The sequence below is a fragment of the Punica granatum genome, chromosome 8 (genome assembly GCF_007655135.1).
Source record: "Punica granatum isolate Tunisia-2019 chromosome 8, ASM765513v2, whole genome shotgun sequence".
NCBI lineage: Eukaryota > Viridiplantae > Streptophyta > Magnoliopsida > Myrtales > Lythraceae > Punica > Punica granatum.
In genome coordinates, this window is record NC_045134.1 from 11,035,635 (window position 1) to 11,060,969 (window position 25,335).

At 36.6% G+C, this 25,335-nt stretch overlaps 1 protein-coding gene across 1 annotated transcript; it reads left to right on the top strand.

The window, feature by feature from the left end:
• The first annotated feature begins 1,970 nt into the window (after positions 1–1,970).
• On the top strand, positions 1,971–7,667 carry LOC116188087 (NADPH--cytochrome P450 reductase 2). Its single transcript, XM_031517224.1, has 18 exons — positions 1,971–2,487; positions 2,619–2,678; positions 2,812–2,888; positions 2,997–3,054; positions 3,143–3,226; positions 3,375–3,411; positions 3,837–3,906; positions 4,011–4,199; positions 4,326–4,418; positions 4,535–4,760; positions 4,883–4,966; positions 5,074–5,225; positions 5,401–5,497; positions 5,681–5,830; positions 5,919–5,996; positions 6,089–6,211; positions 6,324–6,437; positions 7,131–7,667. The coding sequence occupies exons 1-18, from the start codon at positions 2,140–2,142 to the stop codon at positions 7,209–7,211; spliced, it is 2,121 nt and encodes a 706-aa protein (XP_031373084.1). The 5' UTR covers positions 1,971–2,139; the 3' UTR covers positions 7,212–7,667.
• The last annotated feature ends 17,668 nt before the right edge of the window (positions 7,668–25,335 follow it).

Genomic DNA, 25,335 nt, shown 5'->3' on the forward strand with positions numbered 1-25,335 from the left:
CCTGCATATTAAAAAACATATATTAAATCATGGAGGATGACGCATTTGGCAAATTAATTCTTTCTGAGGCGAAATTTATATCGTTCAAAATAATAAAAGCAACCAAAACTTAGCCCGAGTAGTATGAAAATAAGGCTAAATTTAGTAGCCTCTTCTGTCATTTCCCAAGGTAAAATCACTGATGAGATTTTTTTTCTTAATTTGGAATTGAAATGAAATCTCATCCTTTGAAGTTAATTCAATTATATTCTCATAAGCATCCTAAGATTTCAACTGAAAATATGATCGACAAATAATGGTTGTCTTCATATATATTTCGCGTACTACAATATATTCGTATGTGAAGAAGATATCTTAATCATTTCATAGTAATGTTGTCTGCATACATAAACCTCGTAACAACTGAGTTTATCAATAATAAGTTCAAATACCGAGCGTGAATATGTCGAAGAAAAAAAGAAATTATAAAAGAAAAGAGGGAAAAATAAAATAAATGAGTTGAAACAAACGCCAAAAATGAGTAAAAAACGGAAAGGGCAAAAAAAAAGCGTCAAATCCAAAATGACGTAATAAAAGGATGTTTCACATTGAAAATGAGAAACTTTAATGGGGGCAACTCATTATTGACTCATACAGCCCACAGATTTCATGCTTTGGACTATTGCCAGAATGAGAAGAACCATTCTTGACCTTCAAATTGAACGCGCCAAAGACAGAGACACGGATTCATCATTCATTCATTCATTCATTCCCATTTTCATTACACTATTATTATTGCATTGGTTAGGTTAGCTAGCTCCATGTCAACATTGATTTCCCTACTTTCCCCCCACCCTCTCTACTTGTGCCGACTCAACAAGGACATAAACGAGCATCTTCCTCCAAACATTGTACCTCCTAAACAAAAAAACGATGTGAAGAATTAGAGGTAATCGATTCCACGGAAACCTAAGCATTTGCCGTAATGAGATTCTCGGTGAAAAACATGAAAAATTATTCGACTATGTGTTTTCACATTGAGTGTTTAGGAATGATTATCGTAGGAGAAACGTCGACATTTGGCTCTAAGTGCGGTTAACTGATTATCCAGTAGCTCCAGTTTTCTCGGTGAATGAGAGCAAGCATGATGCTCATTAGAAGCACCGTGTGGTGTTACTTGACAAAGTCATTGTCCCGAGTCTGTTTTCGATGAATTACAACCAGGGAAAGGCCCGCAGGCGTGTTTGGTAAATGGTGAGGACACATTCAATTTTCATGGGCATAAAATGGCAATCCAGCGTGAGCTCGGTGATGCATAATCATCCGACCTTGACAATGGACCTTTGACGAAGTAGATCCCAACCATCATGTGAGCGGAGAGAACAATGCTCAGTACCAAGTCAAAATAGCAAATTTGGGGGCATATGGTTCAAGATTGTTAAACTAAAAAAAAGTGAAGATTATAATTTAATCATCGAATCATTCTTGATTGTAAGTCGAAATGTGACATTGTTATATTTGGTAAATATATTATATCACTTATAATATATATATAATTTATTTTTATAGAAATAATAATTGAATCCCACAATTGTAATCTGAGAATTCCACATGTATCAAATGCAAAGTCTTTATTGATCACGATTAAATTTTAACTCGAAAAAGTGATTACATTCAAACTACGTAAAATACGATACAAACCCCATAAAATCCCAATTTTACATCGGATCGAAAACTGCCTTAATTATTTTTTCTAAGAAAATATTTTTTATTGAAAAAATGCACGACTAAATTAAGACATCAATAAAATAACAAAATAGTTGGTTTTATTTTATTTTTAATATATTTTTTTGGGTAAAAACATGTTGTGGGAATCTAACCATGGTTAAGCGAGGAGGGAGTAGGTGGGTTTGTTTGACTGGTCGAGTTTGGTAGGCGTTTGTTCGTTCGCCGGTCTCTTCCCCCCACCCCCGCCTTATAAACTTCCCCTCCTCTCTCTCTCTCCTCTCCTCAGTCTCTCTCTCTGTCCGACCAAACACCTACTTCCCCCTACAGCAGAGAGAGACTTGCCCCTTCCCTCCTCTTCCCTCCTCAGTTCTCCTCACCTACTTCCATTCCACCGTCGCCGGAATCCATCTCCGACCGCCCCGCTCCGATCTTATGGACTCCCAGTCCTCCTCGAACTCCATCTCGGCGCTCGACCTCATGTCCGCCCTTATCAAGGGGAAGATCGACCTCTCCAACTCCTCGTCCGAGTCCGCCAGCGAGCTCGCCTCCATCATCCTCGAGAACCGCGAGCTCGCCGCCATCCTCGCCACCTCCATCGCCGTCCTCATCGGCTGCGTCGTCATCCTCGTCTGGCGCCGATCCGGCTCTCCCAAGTCCAAGGCCGTCCAGCCCCCCAAGCCTCTCATCCTCAAGGAGCCCGAGCCCGAGGTCGACGATGGCAAGAAGAAGGTCACCATCCTCTTCGGCACCCAGACCGGTACTGCTGAAGGCTTTGCCAAGGTCTGTTAAAGTTAATTCAGCTCCTCCTCCAGCTTGCTTGAATTCCCTCCCTCCATTTGAAATCAAATGATCCGATTCAGTCTGGCAATGACCGTGTTTGACTTATGGATGGTTGATGTTTCTTACTTTAGGCTCTAGCTGAGGAGGCGAAAGCGAGATACGAGAAGGCAACGTTTAAAGTTGTCGATATGGTACGCTCTGTTCCGCGTTCTCTTTGATTCCCCTTCCCTCTCCCGCCTTTTCTGGATACTTTTGATTTGAATTGTAGTTGATATGCATGTGAATGATGTGTTGACCGGTTGAATCTGCTGGAAAATTGACCAGGACGACTATGCCGGCGACGACGAAGAGTACGAGGAGAAATTGAAGAAAGAGAACTTGGCCTTTTTCTTTTTGGCAACGTGAGTGTCAATTCTTTAATTTTCCTCGAGCGACTTTAGATTTTCGTATCTTACATCTGGTTATTGTTGGATCGTTTGTTTTATTTGGTGCTTGTCGTGTGCCCGTAGATATGGAGATGGTGAACCGACAGATAATGCCGCGAGGTTCTATAAATGGTTTACCGAGGTAATTCGTTAGCTAGATATAATAGCGGGTGGTTCAGCATTTTTTCAGCATGAAATGTAGAGATTGATTTGTTTATTGCTGTGACCAGGGGAATGAGAGAGGGGAGTGGCTTCAAAATTTGCAGTATGGTGTGTTTGGCCTTGGCAACAGACAATACGAGCATTTTAACAAGGTCATTCATCACTACCTTCTTTCTCATTTTCGTAGATTTGAATCAAGATGTGTATAGCATTTGCCCATCTGAAGATCTCTTTCTGGTGCATTGTTAATCTTGCCACACTATGTTTAATTTGAATTTTCTGCTTTTTCTTGTTAAACAGGTGGCTAAGGTGGTAGATGATCTTCTTGCTGAGCAAGGTGGGTTGTGCAATCCCAGTCTGATACCTTTTAAAGATTCAATTTTTTTTTTCTTTGAAGATTTGTACTGGTTAAATTGTTGTTTAAACGAATGTAGGATTATTTTTTCTACTCTTGTTTGCAAATCCTACTTAAAGTTTGACGCAAAATGCGCAGTAATCTATTTTGTGGAATTTCATCTGCTGCCTCTTTCATACTGCTTTATTTAATTAGTTCTGAAAGCCATAATAAGCGAAAAATGGACCTATATCTCTGGGTTTGTTTTGTCAATTCTACAATATATTCCTTCCTTTATAATTATTTTATAGACATATTGGGTGAAGTAGAACTAGCATAATGATTACTACACGGAAATGATGTACTCTTACTCAGTCATTTTCATTTTGGTTGTGATGTATCATATTACATATTTGTCTCATCTCCAGGTGGGAAGCGCCTAGTGCCGGTGGGTCTTGGAGATGATGATCAGTGCATTGAAGATGACTTCACTGCCTGGTATTAAGAAGGCTAAACTTTCTTTATGCTCAGCAACTCTCTAGTTATATGCAGTTGTGATGCTTCTTGGAAAATCTAATGGTTTATACTCTTCATGATTGAAGGCGAGAACTGCTTTGGCCAGAATTAGACCAGCTGCTTCGGGATGAGGATGATATGACAACTGTGTCTACACCTTATACTGCTGCTGTTCTGGAATATCGGGTCGTATTCCATGACCCTGCCGATGCACCAATTGAAGAGAAGCACCTCTCCAATGGTCATGCAGTTATCGATGCTCAACATCCATGCAGGTAACAAAGAATTGAGTTCTTTTTTAAGTGCTATGTACAAGAGTGGATTTCTCTTCCTTTTTTTTATTATATATATATATATATATATATTTTGCCTGTGTATTCTGATTACTTATTCTCCTGAAGGTCTAATGTTGCTGTAAGAAAAGAGCTCCATACTCCTGCATCTGATCGTTCATGCACCCATTTGGAATTTGACATTTCTGGCACTGGACTTACGTAAGTTGTTCAGTTGGCTTTTAATTTCGAATTGTGACGGAGAAAGTTTACTAGTATTCTATATGCTTTGCTGCTAGGGGCAAAATAAATTTCACTAAACCATCGGTTTCTTTCAGATATGAGACTGGAGATCATGTCGGTGTGTACTGCGAGAACCTTATTGAAACTGTGGAGGAAGCGTTGGGCTTGTTAGGTTTATCACCAGATACTTACTTCTCCGTCCATACTGATAAGGAGGATGGAACACCACTTAGTGGAGGCTCCTTGCCGCCACCATTCCCACCTTGTACTTTGAGAACAGCCTTGACTAAATACGCTGATCTTCTGAGTTCTCCCAAGAAGGTGGGTCCTCTACCTAGAGGGATTCCCTTAGTTGTTTAATTTGGAAATCTCACTTCATTTTGTTAGTAATTAGTTAGTTAACTTTCTTCCTAACTTAATTGACTTGTTCAAATGTTTCGCAGTCTGCTTTGCTTGCCTTGGCCGCTCATGCCTCAGACCCTATTGAAGCTGACAAACTAAGGCATCTTGCATCGCCTGCTGGAAAGGTTGTGAATAATCAATTGATAATTTTTCTTTTATTCCTATATTTTATATATTTGTTAGAGTACTTAATGTGAATTCAATGTTAATATGTGTAAATATATGTTTACAGGATGAATATGCGCAATGGGTCATCGCAAGTCAGAGGAGCCTTCTCGAAGTGATGGCTGAGTTTCCTTCCGCCAAGCCCCCACTCGGTGTCTTCTTTGCGGCAGTTGCTCCTCGTTTGCAACCCAGATACTATTCAATCTCATCTTCCCCCAAGTAAGTTTTCTGTTATGCCTTCATATCTGTTTTCCTAGGCTTGGGCAAATTATGAAATGAGCAGCCTCAAATGCTTTAATTTCAAAATAAATAAAGAATCCAATATGGTGCATCATAATATCTTGCTCTTTTCCATACGTTGCCATTACATATGAGTTTCACGTGTATTCCCCAGGATGGCTCCATCCACAATCCATGTGACTTGTGCACTGGTTTATGAGAAAATGCCAACAGGAAGGATTCACAAAGGAGTCTGTTCAACCTGGATCAAGGTATTTCTTCTTTATGATATGTTCGCTTACTCCTGGACCTTCCCTTGCCGATACCCTTGAAAATACTAAGTGAAAAATTGTGAAGAAAGAATGGCCCATTTTCATCCTTAATGAAATGGGATTGAGAGAAGGTGCTTACCACTTCAAGCCCACTTTTCTTTTCTTTCTATGCTTGTTCTGCAGAATGCTGTTCCTTTGAGCAAGAGCCAGGATTGCAGTTGGGCACCCATTTTCGTGAGGCAATCAAACTTCAAGCTTCCTGCAGATACTACAGTTCCAATCATTATGATCGGCCCTGGCACTGGATTGGCACCTTTTAGGGGTTTCCTACAGGTTTATATAAGCAGAGTCTTGTATACTTTCTCTAATCTGCATATCTTCATGTATTCAAATACTGATAGATTTCTTTCCACTTTTCCAGGAAAGGTTTGCTCTGAAAGAAGCTGGTGCAGAGTTGGGACCTTCCTTGCTGTTCTTTGGGTGCAGGAATCGCAAAATGGTTAGTAAACTCCCTTGGCACACATCCTCTTCCTATGCTGGCAGAATTCCAATGGAGGAACTGGTCTGAATATATATTCATTAAATTTGCAGGATTTTATCTATGAAGACGAGTTGAACAACTTTGTCGAAGCCGGTGCTCTATCTGAGCTAATCGTCGCTTTTTCACGGGAGGGGCCAACGAAGGAATACGTGCAACATAAAATGATGGAAAAGGTAATGTCTGTTCAACTCCACCTAACCCAGTTTTTGTCACCCGCAATTTTTTCTTGTTTTGGTTGAAACTATCAGCTGATAAAATCTCTTTATTTATTTGTCCTTTGTGTAGGCCTCGGAGATATGGGACCTGATATCTCAGGGAGCCTACATTTACGTCTGTGGTGATGCTAAAGGAATGGCCAGGGACGTCCACCGAACCCTTCACACAATCGCGCAGGAACAGGTAATATCCACATCAGTGAGTTTCAAATGTCTAATTACCTACCAGATTGTGATACTTATGGCCAACCTTTTCATTTTTTGATCGATGACTATATGATAAAATGGGTGGTTTTGATTGGTAGGAATGTGTTGATAAGTTTTGTTTTGATTGGTAGGAATGTGTTGCTGTTGTCATCATTTTTTTTTTAATAAATATAAATAATTTGGTGGATATGAATATGTTGCTTGAACCAGCGTGGTTTGTGTCCACAAGTTTCTTTCTTTCTATTTGTCATGTTTTAGGCCAAGTGATTTAAGATGGTTTACTTTCTCAATCATTTTCCTTACCTAAGCCGGCATGTCATTGCTTGTTTGCTATCTCTTTTGAGTTATTGTGATATTTTTCAATCTTTGGCAACTGCTAGCAAAATATTTGTTCTTCCTTATGCTCTTTATTCTTTAATTAAAAAAAAAATTGGATTCTCTAAAATCTCTTCCGTGTTTCTAAATTCAGGAAGGCATTGCTTTTTAATTTGTCTTTTCCTTGTGGGTCTTCTATAGACGATCCATCTATTGTCCTCTTACCATACGTATTGTCTTTATATCTTTCCTTGTCTTCTATTACATGTTTGCTTTGCTAAAATCTAGCAGAAGTTAATTCAGAGCTGACTATCAATATGAGTAAGTAATATTTTCGTGCTTTGTTTCACCTCAGGGATCTCTCGACAGCTCGAAGGCAGAGAGCCTGGTGAAGAATTTGCAAATGAGTGGGAGGTATCTTCGCGATGTGTGGTAACGAACCCTAAAAGATTCATGGGGCCTATTGAAGGACAAGTAGAAGTTTCTGTAAAATTGCTGAGGCAACGAGTATCAGATAAATACCCGAAGGGAGAAGGAAGAAATTTACGGGGAGGATCGTTCTTGTAATACCTCCCTTTAGCTCTACAGCCTGCAAAGAAGGAAGCAAGCCCGGCTGCAAGTGTGTGGTATTATAGTTAGCCTGATTATATAATTCATTCTTCTTCTTTTTTTATCCTTTTTTTTCTTCTCCTCTTGGTTTTTGGCTTTATCTGCTGAACATGGAAGATAAATTTTTTGGTTCTTGTAATTTATATGTACTCACACTTCTATAATTATATCAATAATTGTGATGTAGCCTATGATGGAAAGAGACTGGAAATTTTCCCTTTGTATGATTGAAGCCTGAAAGAAAGGTCCAAATGACAATATAAACAGGTTCTTCTTCATCGTTCTTCTGTGATTGCTTACATTTATTTATGTCACCACGCCCAACTTCTCGAGCCAAGCTTTTCTGCATTGTACGTATTTAGAACTCGAAAGATGCACAAGACAGCCAGAATCATTTTCATCCGGATAGAAGATCTTATTGCAATCCATGTAAAGTAGGGTGCGGGGCGGGGAGGCCATGGTAACACACGTGAGGTATAAACTGCACCGAGTAGGCTAAAGCCGCTATCATCACTGACAAAGATCGGTGTCTATCCGGTCTCCATTCTCATATCAGGAGATTTCTTCCATCCTTCCTTGGGCCTCAAGTTGTGCTCGATTGATGGCAAAAGGCGAAACTAAATGTTGTAAAGTTCATTGAAGTATTGCATGAGTGAACGCCATATATCAGGAAAATATGTCAATCTACGGACTTTTTCCGTATGGAAAGGTCTCTTGCTTCATTGTACTGCATTAGTACAAGCGCCTGACGCTCAGTTCACCATTGATTCCGATTCTAACCAGGTCGGGTCTTGCCTTTTCAACTGTTTTCGGAAAACTCTCCACAAGAGAAAATCTTCGAACACATACATCCGCAGAGCAATTATCGACTACTAAAATGGGGCAGAACATCGTAACTTCGCTATGTCACCCTATAATGGGTACATCGGGTAGATATAAAACTGAATTTTTCCCGTTTCGAAGGTAAACACATCTTAATCCCAGCTTGCTGCAGGACGCACGCTCCCTTGAACTCAAGAATACGGTTAATCGTCTGCGAGAATGATTCTTGGTCTACGGTTTCACTGGAATCTTCTCGATCGATCGGGAAAGTGACAGAATGTTTCATTCAGCTAGCGACCGCACATCATGTTCCGATCTGTCGATGGTGGAAGCAGAATTGACAGAGTTAAACGTGGTCAGGATAATAATAAAGCAATGAACGGAAGCATTAATTTGTTGGTGGGATGGGGTGGGGTGAGGTTGGGGTTGGGTCCACACACTACAATCTCACATCACATTTGGAGATGTGATTCATTGCAACTGTCACTGGAGAAGTGCGGTGGGTAGGTGAGAACGTGAGGAAACTAATGCTTTTGGTTAAACACCGATCCCGAGCATCTCACGCAATCAAACCGAACCGGCCGCGGTTAAAATATATATCAACCACAACGTCAATTTTAGATATTCTAATTGTGATCAGTTTCTTGCATAGTGTCGTTTACGATCAAGGAGAACTAATAGTTTGGTGGTAGCCGGAGAAAATGACTCCTAAATAATCTACTTGGGAGGTCTTTTCAATGCACACTTTGGTGATTTCATATTTCACATTTTTATTTGTTATTATTATTTGTAGTAATTAATAAAGTTTGTGGCCTCCTGTTGCTCTTCCTCTTAAAGATTTGGTGTAATAATTGAGATCAGTTTACTTGTATAATTTCTAATATTTTATATCGTATATCTTATATCTTATATCTTATACTATAATCATTACTATTGAGATCAGTTTCCTTGTACGATTTCTAATATCTTCTATATTATATTTTGTATTATTATAATTACTATTATTATTAAAGAAAATTCCTCATATCATAACTTTTTTTTTTATAGTTTTATCTTATTATATAAATCTTCTCTAATATATTCTCCTACTATATATATAAAAAAATCCTATATAAGCAGCAAGAGCTACCATCCCACTTTTCTTGCTTTCGTAGCCAATCTATATATATGAAAATAAAACCCGAGCCGAATTCTCATGCCGCCACATCATTAAAAATATAAACGGAGCACTGCCACATCATCGCCTATAGATTAAGGAAATTTTTTATATTCTTATATCATGAAAATATTCTCATATATAAATTGTTCTAATTGAATATATTCATAATATTTTCTTATTTAATTATATAATGGAAGATATAAATTATATCCAAATATAGTCGGTCGGATTATATATAGAGTATAATTCAATCAACGGTTATAATATATAAATAAATATGATGACATTTACATTATAATATAATAGAAGCCGTTTATATTTATATACATTATAATATATTCTCCTAGAGAAATCTTAGATATGCATATTATATATTAAACTAAGAGGAGGACTTCTTCCATCGTGTGGGTTTGGGCAAGTACAACGGGGGTCAATATGGAGGGTTACGACTGGGTCACAAACAACAAGGCCAGTTATTTTGAACATTGATTTGATTGAACAAATTTAGAGTTTGTAATTGACTTCGATACCGATCTTCTTCTCGCAAGATATAACTCTAATGCTTCTTTGTTATGATAAGGTGATTGCGATTTTGGAATGGTAAGTCATTTATTTGCTTATTGGGCTTAATTCAAAAGCAACAATATTTTATCTCTTTTCTCTATTTTATTTTTAAATTCTTTTTTAACATTCATTTTATTGAATAAATTTAGAGTCTATAATTGACTTCGATATCGATCTTCTTTTGACAGACTTCGATACTAATCTTCTTCTAGCAAGATAGAACTCTAATAAATCTTTATTCTGATAAGGTGATTGAGGTTTTGGAATGGTAAAAAATTTATTTGCTTATTGGACTTAATTCAAAAGCAACAATATTATATCTCTTTTTTCTCTTTTTTTAAATTCTTTTTTAACATTGATTTGATTGAATAAATTTGGAGACTGTAATTGAGTTGGATACCGATTTTCTTGTGATAGGATATAACTCTAATACCTCTTTGTTCTAATAAGGTGACAGCAGTTTGGGAATGGTGAGTTCAAGATTTTTACCTTCAAGTTCCTTAGTAATTTTGTCCGCGCAACGCGCAGATTTTCATCTAATTTTTCATTAAAAGTAGGTAAAAAGAAAAAGACAGTTCTCCATGGCAAGCGGGAAAAAAAAAGAAATAAAAATATCAATATTATCAATTATCACGAGGGTTGCAAAATAAATATTGGAAGACCGAAAGATATAGCATGTGCAAAATGAATGAATTCGAGATTTCAATTTACTAAAATACGAAAGGAATTCCGCATGCACGGCGGAGGACCAGTGTGTGTGTATATACCTACGAAAGAAAACCAAATCATAATTATATCTTGAGTTCCTTCTATGTGAAAGATGTCATTGAATTCTATACAACACTACATGCAAAAACCTACCTTTTCTGGCTCTGCCTTCTTCTTTTTTGGTTTTTGTCAGGTTTCGACTCCCCAGTGCCGATCGTTGATTTGAATTGATCAAGAAAGCCTAGCTACTTTAATTTGATTATTCTAGAGATTGAGTTGTTTAGGGTTAGGTTGATTGAGTTAGTCTAAAGGTTATGGTCTGTAAAAGGTTCATGCTTTGGATACCGGTTCAAGACTCCTCTTGACTCTGCTCCTTTGTTTTCACTTAGTAACAATCTCTGTATAGATTACGTATAATTCTGCTTCTTAGTTTCACTGGGTCCATACAAAGTGTAGTTGCAAGACGTCAAGAACATATCTACAATAACTGGAATTATTTTTGCAATTGTATCTGTGCTTATTTGATGTGCTTTTATCACATTATATTTTTCATTTCAGTAATCTAGGTGGATTTGCTCTATTTTATTCCGTCCCTGTAAATATTTCTCTCGGTCTTTTTACGTAGCGCCCGTCTTTATCATCAATGGGTATTCATTAACTACCAAGAAAAAAAATCATTCAATTCTATCTCCTTTATATATATATATATATATAATCAACTGGAGTACATTCAAAAAATTGTCATCATTGTTCCGTATGATTAGCGCATATTTAATATGTAGTAAAATTTCTCTTGAATGAGACCCGACTGAATCAAGAAATTTTGAATTCAATTCTCATCAGTGAGACTTGAATTTTATTTATTTCGCTTAATTTTATATTCTTGTATTAGGTCATGGACTTCCCCTACAACAAAAAAAATAAATAAAAAATCTCTTGAATAAAATATAATATAATTCCAACTCAGTAACTTAAAATTTTCTTATTATAATATGCACAAAATAAGCTCAAACCATCGAGGACCTAGATTCCAAATACTTCTATCTAATCCTTAATATTTATGTTTACATATTTTCGAAATGCGTTATGTGTATTTGCGGCATTAATAATTTGGAGTAAGGTATACCATTTGTTTGTTAGTTAATAGATCGATCTACAATATAATAATTCTTCATGTGTATAATGTTTTTCTAAATTAAAATGGGCCATATTTTTTCCACAGTTATGAGGGAGGTCCATGTATCTAATATAATGATAAGAAATAAAATGAAATAAAAGGACACACAAGTCGTATTGGCAAGGATCAAATCCAAGAACTCTTAGTTCTGAGTGGATGCTTTGTGTTAGATCCGATCGAGGGGATGGTGTTATATGGTTTTCTAACAAATCAGAACCTTATTATTCTACCAGCCCATGGTCCCTGGACACATTCTCCTTAATTATAAAATTTTCTTTATTTGTTGGTCGTGGTACCGGATCTTCGCGGTCGATCTTGCCAAGGGTTCCATTTTTTCAAGAAGAGAGAGTCAATCGGTCATCAGAAATGACCTAAATTTCTTCAGATGTCAAAGATAGGATATTGGATGCGATTATTACAAAGGTTTGTTATGGATTCACTTCATCTATTATGCGTGGTAAGGGAAAAAAGAAAAAAAAACCATGAGAGTTATCCATAAGAGTCTTCGAATTTTGCAATCATCTTGCAGATTACACATATGGGAAAAATGGGAGATATATGCATGTCTTTTTTTTATATACGGAAAATAGCCCTTTATAGTATAGTTTTGACCTTATTTTCACTTCCTAACACGTTTTTAAATGTTATCATGCTCTAACACGAATTACCATTTAATTCCCAAATCCAACACATCGTTAAACTCCGTCTAAAAAACTTAATGACGTCTTATAACACCATCAAATGTTACTAACGGTGGGTCCTTCTTTTTTTTCTTCCTCCTCCTCCTCCTCCTTCATGGCTCTGCCTTCCCTACTCCTCTAGGGTTCCACTAATTTCCTCCTCCTGCGGCCCTCTCCAACTCTTTTCCTCGGCAATCTTTGCCCCCATCTCTTCTCCCCTCCTCGCGAGGAGTCTCCTTCTCATCCCTTTTATCTTTCCTTCGATTTCTCCACAGCAAAACCCTAGAAATCGAAGAGCAAATTGATAGGATAAATCCTATTTAGTTTCTCCGATTAAGGGAGAGGAAGTGGGTTCTGATCACAATCATTTCTTGTTTGGGTTGGTGGGGTTGGTGTTTCGAAATTCATTTGTCGATTGTTTGAGAAAGAGGGAGCAAGTGGTAGTCCTGACTTGCTTTTATGTTTGATTGCGAGAGAGGGAACAGGCGATGGTCCCAACTATGAAACTTTGGAGAATCGGATATCGAGATCATCAACTACCAATCATCCAATCTAATGCAAGGAATTCTAGCAAGTCATCAACCAAAATGCCAACCCATAACATCAACTTAAACATGAAACTAAATCAGCTCCAACACAGAACAACAAAGCTCAAGAACAATGTCATATAAGATTGTAAAAATTCGATCTTTTTTCAAATTTTTGAGCTAAATTCGAAATGGGTAGGTTTGAATACTTCGGCAGAGGAGCATTACCCGGTGAAAACATCGAAGTTCTGAAGCAGCAGCTTGAGAAAGCTTGTAATCCCCGACCTAGCTCTCATTTTTGGTAGAAAGATTCGAAATTGGAGCAAATTTGGGCGATTCCCTTCTCAATTCATACTCATGATCCATTCATTATATCCATAGACAAGTTTTACACCAAAAAAATACATCATATGCATTATATTCCATCTTAACCCAACAAGTACTGCCACAAAAACAATCTAGCTGAATCATTTTTATCAACACAAGATTCCCAAGACTAAATATCCTAATCAATAACCACAAAAAGAGCAAAAAAGTCCATCATCAACTGTGAAAGAGCCTACATAAAAAACTACAAGCTCCAAGCTCAATTCTTCTTCTTCTTCTTCTTCTTCTTCTTCTATTTCTTGAATCTTCCAATATCAGATTGGGGTGTGCCACTGCTCTGCTGACTGCCATATTCTCGTCCGACACCAAATATTTTCAGTTGAGCCCTTGTTATGGGTCTTCATTGCTGTTGCACTTGCCTTTGTTGCTTCTGTTGTTGTCCTTGCAGATGAGGATATGGTTGGGTTTGAGTTGTAGCAGTGAATTGCCCTCCATACTCACCGATATAAGAGATCCTCATTGGTTGACCAGGCATATAAGAATAACATATACCCACATCATTAAATTGTACAAAGGTGTTCAACCTATATTAAAATAATAATTGATAATTTTTGTACAACTTACACAGACATAAGTATTGCAACTATCTGCAGTAAGGACTTCACAACCTTTCTTAGCTAAAGCAATTTCTTTAAATATTTGTGCCTCAGGAGTTGGTGCAATTTGTTTCATTTTTATCTGCAAATAGAATTGGATGACTAAAGAGCAAGTAGTGAAAGTTGCATAGATTCCATTAACGTAAAATTTATCCAACTTGCCTGTAACTTTGGTGGTCTAAAATCATAAACACAACAATGTCCAATAGAAGGAACCTCTGGGACAACAGGACGTTGTTGGTCCCGTGTAATCACCTCATGCATAGAAGGTTGACTCATGTCTCCTATCTCAGTATTGTTCCTCTTTTTAACATGTCCAACATGCAGAAATGCATTCAGGCTTAAACAAATCATAAAATGAACATATTCCACCAATATAATCTACTACCAAAAACTTACCTGAGTTGTGAAAGATTCAGCTTGGTAATCTTTTTTTCTTTTTTCCTTTTTTCCTTTCTTTTTATGAGTTGTGGAAAGTTCAGCTTGGTTGTTTTCTTTCTTATTGCTTCTTCTTCTTGTAGGTTCTTTTTCACTGGCATCCTTGTTTAGAGAATTCTTTGGCCTCCCTGGCATTCTTTTCACTTGTGGAGGTAACACTAATGGATCTTGTACTTTAGCCCACAAATTCTTACCATTTAGGGGTTTAAGTGGCTGCTCATATGCTTTCAAGTACATCTCTTTTTTAAAGTACTCATGCGCATACTTCTCAGATTCTTCTATATTCCAATAAACAATGAAACTACAACGTGTAGGCAAGGAATGCCATTAAGGTTCCACCTTCTACAAGTACATGTCATTCTGTTTAAATCAATCACATAACCTTCCCCAAGATCAACAACCTGAAATTTTGATTCCTCAGCATATACAATGGCACAATGCCTACTTAGTTCCCTGGCCTCCTCAACTTTCTTTTTCACCCTTGGGCACAACTCATCAGTAGACCCAATCAGTAACTGCCTCTTCTCGACCATTATTTTCATCAATCTAGTTCTAATATCTTCCAACATATCTATCAACGGTTTAGCCTTCGCTTGCAAAATTTAGGCATCAAAGCACTCACATATGTTGTGAACAATTTCACGTTCATTCGATTCACTAATAAGAGCTCTACAAAACTTCTAAGGACTGACCTACATAAACTGATCATATAACTTCACTGATACTGCTCTCATCTCTTCCATTATCTTGAAAAATTTGGCCTCAATTGTGCGCATGATTGCTCTCCTAAAAGGGACTTCAGAGCCATTTTGCTATTGTTTTTTTTTTTCCAGTTAGCATAAATATGTCTAGCACAGTTTCTATGTTTTACATAAAGTAGAAGTGCCGTTACTGCCATCTCAAGCGCTTGCACAATTTAAAAAATATATAAAAAAGAAGAAGAAGAAAGCCACTGAATAATGGTTATATGGCAATTAAACTCAAAGGAACTATCAATTTATATAGAAATGATTACATTTTGCTGATCACTGATGATTGTCCATCTATATCCATCCTTAATTCCCAAATCTTTCATTAAAAGATCAAGAAACCATCTCTGGAATTTCTCATTCTCTCATTCCACCACTGCCCTTGCAAATGGGAACATTTGATTATTCTCATCTCTACCTATAGCACTTAACGGTTGACCCCCTAACTTAGAGTTTAGAAAACAACCATTCAACCCAATCACTGATCTACAGTCTTCTAAAAATTCCTTTCGTAAGCTATCAAATCATACGTAAAACCTCTTATATTTGGCTGCACCATCAGGACTCCCTCTATCGAGCACAACCTCAAATGTGCTAGTCCTATTCACTTTCTTCAACTCAGCTATGTAAAAGGGCATCAAGTTATAATGCTCTTCTAAGTTCTCTAGAATCTCTTTACGTGCTAGATATCTAGCTTTATAACATGTACTCTTAGTAGTTGTGATTCCTAATTGCACATTCACCGCTCGTATAAAGTCTGGAATTCTCCAATTCAAATCAACTCGAAACTTTTCTAAGAAATGACTTGCTAACCACTTATAGGTTTTTTGGCTATTCTTTGAGGTCTTGGAATAAACGTGATTCCCCTCAAGTTTGTTCACATCAAAGCCTTCTTTCTTGAGAGTCCAATAGCCATAGATTCTCCATGTGCATTCTTTATTCTTGCAAATAGCCTCAATCTTCGTATCTCCTGTCCTCTTCCAGAGTATGTTAAACCCTTGGAAAATGGCATAGCCTTGCACGACTTTCTTAAATTGATCAGGGCCCTCAAATATCAAGTTCTCTGAAACTCGACATTATCAATGGGCTTGTTGGGCTTAAAAGGTTTGTACTTTTTCTTCCCCCTTTTCCTTTTCTTCTGTCCCTCATCTCCACTATTGTTATGAGTGAGCACCTTATTGTCTGAATTAAAATAATCACCGAAATATTCATTATCAGTTCCCTCTTCAGCCCAATCATCATAATTACCAACATCAATGTTACATGCTCCCATCATCTAGGTAAGAACCATTTCTTCATTATCTTCTTCACTACCTAAGTCACTCAAGCCATCATCAACATTTGTGCTTCCATCATCGTCATGATCTGAACTAGCAAGTTGAGAAGGATCATATTCATCCTTATCATCATCGTCATCCTCTGCTCCATCATTTTCTCTATAAGTTTTAGCTTTTCTATCAACTTCAGTATATATATCCACAATTTTATGCTTCATCCCATACTCAATCATCTTCCACCATTCAACATCAATGTTCATGTCACACAACCCAACAACCAAACTAGTATTAGGGATCAAATACCACATCTTTTTTGGTTCCTTATATACAAATTCACCATGTATACTTCTTAACTCGACCTAAGACACCTTATCAACATTTAGATGATAAATGGTTGATGAACCACCAATGTACTTAACTTGTGGCCTAAACACCATATATCCTCCATGGTGTAGTCTCAAACCAAACTCAATTCAAACCCTGCAATAGCCAAAGCATATAAAAATTATCAGCACAAATTTATTGTCATGAAATAATCATAAAAGATAAAAAAAAATCATTAGTTAACAAACAATATAACTAACACCTTCAACTAAAGTAATCATCATTAATTATCAATAATCAAATAAAGTAATCGGTTGTGAACAATTGAAGTAATTGAATGTGTTTAGCTTACATTGTTTAACTTTGATTTCAGAAAACAAATGAATAAATCGACAACTTCAAGCATGCAATTTAAGGCCACATGCAAAGTAAGAGAATAATCTAAGTCATTTGTCTTCTTCGATGTAGTAAAGAAGTAGGCCCGAACGCAATAAAGAAACGAGGAAAATCGCATATAATAATAGTAAAGAAATAAGGGAACTTACTAATGATTCTCCAAAGTGTCATAGTTGGGACCATCACATATTCCCTCTCTCGCAATCAAACATAAAAGCAAGTCAAGACTGCCACCTGTTCGCTCTTTCTCAAACAATCGACAAATGAATTTCAAAACACCAACCCCACCAACCCGAACAAGAAACGACTACGACCGGAACCTGCTTCCTCTCCCTCAATCGGAGAAACTAAAAAGGATTTATCCTATCAATTTGCTCTTCGATTTCTAAGGTTTCGCTGTGGAGAAATCGAAGGAAAGAAAAAAAAGGATGAGAAGGAGACTCCTCGGAGGGGAGAAGAGGCGACGGTGAAGATTGCTGAGGAAAGGAGTTGGAGAGGGCCGCGGGAGGAGGAAATCGGTGGAAACTTGGAGGAGCTAGGAAGGCAGAGTCATGAAGGAGAAGGAGGAGGAAGAAGGACCCATCGTTAGTAATGTTTGATGGCGTTATAAGACGTCATGAAGTTTTTTTAGATGGAGTTTAATGATATGCTAGATCTTGAAATAAAATGGTGATTCGTGGTAGAGCGTGACAACTTTTAAAATGTGTTAGGAAATGAAAATAAGGTCAAAATTATGCTATATGTGGCTACTTTTCCTCTTTTTTAAAGGATTTTTTTTGTCATATAAGTTTGACATTCAATCAATTTTGGTCTTATAAGATTTAAAACTACGTAATCAATGCTATACCTTTACTCTATAAGACAATTTTGGTCATATAAGTTTTTTTAAAAAGACATTTTTGGTCGTATAAGTTGCCTTTCAATTAAAATGTGGTTCTATAAGTTTTGAAAAAGAAATACAGTTTCGGTCCTATAAGTCATGAAATGGACTAGAATTGCCTGACGAATTAAATGTATAGAACTAATTCGGCACTTTTAAAACTTAGAGGATCAAAATTACCGTAGGCTAAATTTATAGGATCAAAAATGTCATTTTCTCCCTTTTCAAATGGCCGAGCAAATTCTATTATTGGATTGGATCTTCTCTAACTAGCGTTAGTGTTTTTGTTCCTTCTCTAAATCTTTTCCGGTGAGATCACGGATATTCTCATCCCATATATATATTTATATACAAAGACTAATTGTCTTAAATTATGTAAAATTAATGCTCAAAAGAATGATTTTCTTAGGCTTATCTTAATTTCAAACTAACATTTGGGTAAAATGGTTTAAATATATTTCCTGAACTAAAAGATCAATTAATTAGTGGGGATTGCATATATATGCCGAGAAGATGATGAAAGGGCCACAATTTTTGGTTCACTTCTCCACCTTTTCATATTCTTTACATATCATAGCTTTTCCTCTAAAATTCAGCATATCATACCTACCTATATGTTCTTGTTGAAGAAAAAATGGCAAGTTGCAATTGCTGGTGGCCATTTCCTTTTCTTTCTTTGATATATATTGACAGATATAAAAATCATTGACTTGGCCGACATCGATTAAATTCTGAGTTTGCTGATGGCGACTCATATAAAAATTTTCTCTATAAATTAAATACAAGTATATCGTGGTCTAGATTCATATACGTATTCCCAATAATGATCATAAGAGTCTAACTCCATCCAAAGTTTTTCTACATCATATAAGATTTTGGTATCCAATTGAGAGAGACGAAAGGCACGTGTAAATTAATCTTATGTTCTTATACACAATGTGTACATATATATATATATATATATGTTTTATAGTTAGGTTCTCCTTTTTGCCCTTACTAAATTTTCGGTTCATTCAACCACAAAAGGGAGGAAAGACGGGAAAAAAAGAAAAGAAGAAAATCATTTCCCCCTTGTAATGAAGCATAAATGGTTAAATTTGTTATTTTTTTAACGAAATAGTTCGATTTAAGCGATTCGGCACTTATTTTCTCAAATAACGTTTCAAGTCCAAGCCTCATAAATAGAAAAAATTCATGATTGAAAGAGTTTTATCTCTTAGTAGGCCGGTTTAGTTCGAACTGAATTAATCAGAGGGCAGTAAACTTCCAAGTAGCAAGGTGCATATGGAAAAAAAAATTGTTAATCTTTTATTTGGTGTTCAAATTCAATAATCGATTTAGTTAGATGAGGAATGGTTCCCTTTGTTTTCTCGCGCGTTCTTGACGTGCCATCAAACCCTCTACTTGCTACAGGCACGTGCAAGAACACAATAATTCGTACGATCTTCAGATCAATAATTAAAAAAATCCAAGATTAAATTATCCTGAAAAGAGTCTGAAAAGCAAAAGAAATTATTTATTTATTTATTTGTTTGTTTGTTTATTTCGTCTATCGTTGCACAATCAAATGACACCAGTGATTCTCATTAGTTAAAGGAGACAATGATTACTCAACGACTACATTACATCGATAGATCGATATAAACCACAAAGAAGACAATGATTACCACTTGAAATGTGTCACTGACTTATGATCAAGAGAACATGTCTATTCTATAATGATTTCCTGATTTAGATCATGATCACCTCAATTTTCGCGAACAATCTATACCATGTTCTTATACTATGAAGGCTATGATTGCTCAATGAATGTTTCTCCGACATTTTCTTTTTTCATTTATAATATTTACTATTTTAAAATATACTCCGCTCTTGGTCGAAGGTTTCACCTGGGCCAAATATCACTGTGGTCTGTCTAACCTTGGTGACTACTGTAGACGATTCCCGACGTAAACCATCAGGTGCGAAGCCTCTCAAGATCTACTACGAAACGTACCTAGGATTTCAACTTGGGGGGCGAGATCATTAAGGGGGCTAATAACAAGATCATTTTTCAACGTTATGGGTGCAAATATAAATGAATATTCAAAGAAGTCAATATATTTGCTTAAGGCGAGTAAATTCTAGAGACTAGTTCAGTCCGTCATTGATTTCTCACATCGAATTAAACATCAATAAACAGTCCATAAATCCATCCATACATATATACTACGACGTCCACCTCTTGATCTGTTCATATTCATGCTCTTTCATCCAGTCTGAGCTGATAAATAATTGACATCCCACTGCAACTTTTATCTCTTTCTTCAACTTGAAGGGATGCTCGATCGTGCGTGATGGGCCTGTGGGCTTTGGCCCACATAAGAAATACCGTGGAACCCATAATGAGCCCATGCTGACCCATAAAGGCCTAGGCCCGTTACTACTAGATCGAACCTCCTCCGTTGATGTTTGCGTACGCCGCACTACACCAAACCACCCTCCCCACTATTATAAACGAGGTGCCCCTGCGGCATAACATCCTCAACTCTCTTAAATTCCTTCGTACTCTTGGCTAATTTGGGCATTGGAGGGGCATCTCAGGCCGAAGCCCGAGATACTTTCTTGTGGGTCTTGGAGAAGCGGCTAGAGAGAAGGGCGACCTCAATGGCCCATCTTGGAGAATTAATGCACCATCAACGTAGCGCGCAGGCAGGGCTGATATTGTAAGGGCCACGGAGAGCCTCCACCGCTGGAAAAGTACAGTGGGTGGACCAATAATTTATGGGAGGCCGAGGTCCATTGAAGAAGGAATTTTGGTTGAGCAAACAATAATTCTACGAAAACCATTTTTAATTAGCTATTGTCATTGAGCCCATTGGGCTAAGTGAACGGCCCAGCCCACCAATTAAATTTGCCAACGACATAATTCAATGGCAAAAATTAGCTTCGTAAATTGCTTTGAGAATTAGATCCGTAAATTACTTTCTTGGTCATAATAAACTGTGAGAATCCATGGAGTGCAAGAGCTTAAATCAAGATGAACTATATGAGGCCATGGTTCTGGAAGACGAGATCCGGAAGAAATCTCGATATAAATAATGCCAAAAAATGTTTACATTTGATTAGAATCGCACTTCCATTAACTCTAAATAATGAAAAGAGACGTAACATAATAGTGATAAGACCAACACTATCATCAACAGAGTTCTAGTGCTTGATCTCTTCGCCATGTGGTTCCGATGCTTCTAATACATCTCGGTGCAGACGATGTTTGTATTTTCCTATGAAGCAGCTTAAATGGTTGTTTCAGCTTCAATGGCGGTTTCTGCTTGACCCTCTACAAAAATCCTCTGCTGTATTTGACTATCTTCACTTCCCCAGGCGGGCGAAGAAAAATCCGGCAGACTTTTTAGTTGTTTTTTGAAAATTTTGAGATCGCTGTATACGGCAATCACTATGAGGCGTGCTTTTCCGGCTATCACATCTTGATTGGATTATGACATCACTTGGCAACGATGACGTGGTGGCACCGCTCCATGAAGACTTCTTTGGCTGAAGACCGTTCATGAACCCAATAACATATTAATCTATTAGCTAATTCTAAATAACAGGGATGAAGGGGGACGAGGTGTCTTCTATTTTCTGGATAAAATACACTCTTATCAAACCCTTGATGTTTTCTGAATGGCTCTCCACTCTAGTGACAAAAATTGACACACCAATCCTATCGGCCATGTTGGCTTGGCAAGAAAAAATCTTTTGTATAATCCCTAACCTTTAAGTGCTTTCACTTTCATCTACCTAAAAAAAAAGGTGCTTCCACTTTCAACCTAATTTAGCTTCTTTTTATTTTTATTTTTCCGGGTACATCCTAATTTAGCTTTTGTTACATCATATTCTAAATGTTACATGGATTTATCTACCTTGATGTTTGATTTTTCGATAAACTTATTATTGTGCAATAGTTGTAAGAATATATAAATTTTGACAAAAGGAATATTTATAAGAATATACAAATTCACTTTGTGTTCACTCTTTATTGGGTTTGAGAGTTTGAACTTGTGTTTATTGCGTTTAATTATATTTATATTGTATGAATATGTTCATTTCAGGTAATTGAGTTGTATTGCGTCAGTGTTTATATATGTTCACATTTAGACACACATAATCAAAGGGGTTAAGTGTGTCATGCTTGTGTCAACCACGGTGAAAGGGTTATGTCCGTGCTATCATATCTTGATCCATTTAATAGACGTGTCATGTTCGGGTTTAGGCATTTCTGATACGATCTTTTTTATGCACAATTTGCCCAAATATGGTACTGCGTGCATTGCCACCCCTACTTACATGCCGATGAGCCGGACATAAATTCAAACAACAAGACCAAATGTCAATTTATTGTGACAAGTTGAGGACAGTATTGAACAAAATAATTTAGGATGAAATTGAAAAAATAATTAAAAATTTATGATTATAAGAATTTTATTTTATGTTAATATGATTAGTGAAGTGCAGTGTTAATTTTTTTTGAGTGAATTAGAGGGCGAAGCCCAAGTTATTTTTTTTTAATTAAAACTAGCTTTTTTAGCCGCGTATTATGCGGGCGCCTTCTTTTACGTATTTTAGCTAATTTTTTGTAAAATGTATAAAAAATGTAATGAAATGACGACTTACAGTTCAATTATTGATATTTTATAAATTATATTCACAATTTTATTGCTTTCCAAAAATCTACAACCATATTCTATCACTATCGGGTCTCCTTTTACATCTAGTATGTAAATTGACAAAATATATTCTCCATATCATTCTATCATCCATGTTTCTTCTAGTCCGTATCGATGTTCAAGGAAAAAAAATAGGATTTGGAGAATAATTTTCCTTGATAATATCTTAGTGTACATGTACATATGTATACTCTGAAGAATGAGTGATTCCTCCCTACTTTCCTTTCAAATGAAAACTTCTTGACAAAGAAATGAAAACAATCAATGGAGAGATTTGAGGAAGGAGAAGGAATTAATAAAATATTGAAAACTTTCTTTCACCCATGCATGCAACGTTTCTCCTTCAATTTTGGCTTTTCTTTGAGGATTTTGATTGCTAGCTTTCCTTGATCAGAGAATTTGATTGTAGTGGTAATTCTTCAATTAAGGCTTTCCTTGATTCAGGCTTGCAATAGACATAAGGAATTACGATCATAATTTCAATTAATATCTTAAATTAAATTCATGAACATTAATATAATAATCTTTAAATATCACATCATCATAGAGAGCATCCAAGCTTCTAACAGGTAAAGAAACGCACACTGCATCTCCATCAATTTGTTCAGCATTATTATGTTCACGTCTCTAATCAACTATGGATCCACCCACTGATTAAATCATCAAAAATCTGAGTATAAAAATTCATCTGAAACTCACAAGGATACACATATTTGGAAAACTGCAAGCATACCTTCCTGCATACTCTTTTATTGGAACAACATTTACACCATAGTTACTGTGGCTTGGACCTCTAGTGCTATACTCACTCGATTCATTGCCGACATAAAATACAATTGGCTCCCAACTTGTATCCTGATGTATAAGTGTTTTCCATTAACAACCGCCATTCAGGATGTTTCAATGCATAATCAAATATTTTAGAAAGAAAAAAGTAATCAGCATGTCAACTATTAAAAGGAAAATTACAACAACATACCCCAATTGCCGGACTTTCTATTCCATATTACGCTCGATAGAGCTTCATCATATAAATCAGAGACTCAAGGGCTAGATAGTGCACGGACGTCGTCCCCACTCACAAATTGACGTACTCAAGCAGATCAATTGATGTGAAAGACTCGATAAGTTCCCTCAGCCAGCCAATTTGGAGGTAGAGATCCAACGGACACTGAAACCAAAACAACCCCACAATCTTTATTTCAAAACAAATGAATCTATTGGGTGAATGATGTGATGGCTAGATTAGTTGGCGGTGGTTGTGGTTGGCTTGGACGGGAGTTCAAAGCAAAACGTGGTGGTGATCACACTGCCGACCACGATGCAGAGCAAGCACTGCTTGGAGCATGTAATGGAACGGATGGGTAACGGCTTGTCGGTCTTCGCCCATTAAAAGTCTAGCATGGAATGCATACCACAGCCCTGGCTACTCTGGTCCCCCATAATTCTGATCCCTAAGATCAAATGGAAATGTAACGTCACAAATAAGAAAGGAATAATGGAGATTAATTTATTTCCATATGAAAACGGGGGAAATAAATTGTTCTAATATTGACGAATAATTTATGTTCATATGAAAAACCAACGAAATAAATTCCTCTTTACTGCAATAGATATTTCCATATGAATGCATTCGAATTGACTTTCAATGAGGAGTCAAGAAATGAGTGAAAAAGCTGACATGGCAAGTTAGTATTGAACGAATGGTGGCGTCTCATCCCCCGAGCTTTCAAGAGCCAACAATATAATATAAATAGATGGGACAAAATTTCCTTTTTTTACTATTAATAGTTGAAAGTGTCATTTAATGATATCTCAAGAGAGGGGAATGTAATTCTTTTTTTTTTTTCTCTCCTTGTCTCATATGAAAAGTATACACCATTGAGTACTAAAGAAGGTCTTGCTGACAATTCGAGCAAGAGGTGTTAATGATAAGAAGATCTTTATCTCGGCAAATTTCAAATTAATTTGAAGAGCATAACATTAACCTCAGAAGACGCGAAAGTAAAGAGGATGAGAACTCAAAGAAAGTGTAAAGTAATGACGCACGCTTTCACCTGATAACTAAAATGTTATAGATTCGATACTTATTGTGAGATTATCAGTGCCATATTATTAGCAAATTAGAATTTTATTTTATCGTATTAAACTCATGAATGGTGATTGAAAAATGAAAAGACGAGAAAGAAGCAAAGGATCCGAGGATAACAAAAGGAAATCGCATCCTTACTTCCATTGGTTATCAAATGGGATAGTCAAGAAAATGATATGTATCTATATATGTCTCGTCAAACCCCAAAAAAGCTATTATAAAGGGGGGAGAGAATTATATCTTGTTGAGATGATAACTACATGATCTATAATGGAAGGTGGTTGTAATTATATCAGTTTGTTTTTTTCCGTAAACAGTATAGTTTTTTTCCGTAAACAGTATAGTTTTGTTTAAATTGAAGGTTAAAGATAACTACATGATCTATAATCGAGGTTGGTTGTAATTATATCAATTTCAAGCTATGTTGCCATCTGTTTTTCTTTATGCTTATTTCAATCTGACAATG

Coding starts and splice junctions, on each gene's coding strand:
- LOC116188087 (XM_031517224.1), top strand. CDS start 2,140: ATGGACTCCCAGTCCTCCTCGAACTCCATCTCGGCGCTCGACCTCATG. Junction 4,761..4,882: donor TTCTGAGTTCTCCCAAGAAG/GTGGGTCCTCTA, acceptor AATGTTTCGCAG/TCTGCTTTGCTTGCCTTGGC. Junction 4,967..5,073: donor TTGCATCGCCTGCTGGAAAG/GTTGTGAATAAT, acceptor ATATGTTTACAG/GATGAATATGCGCAATGGGT.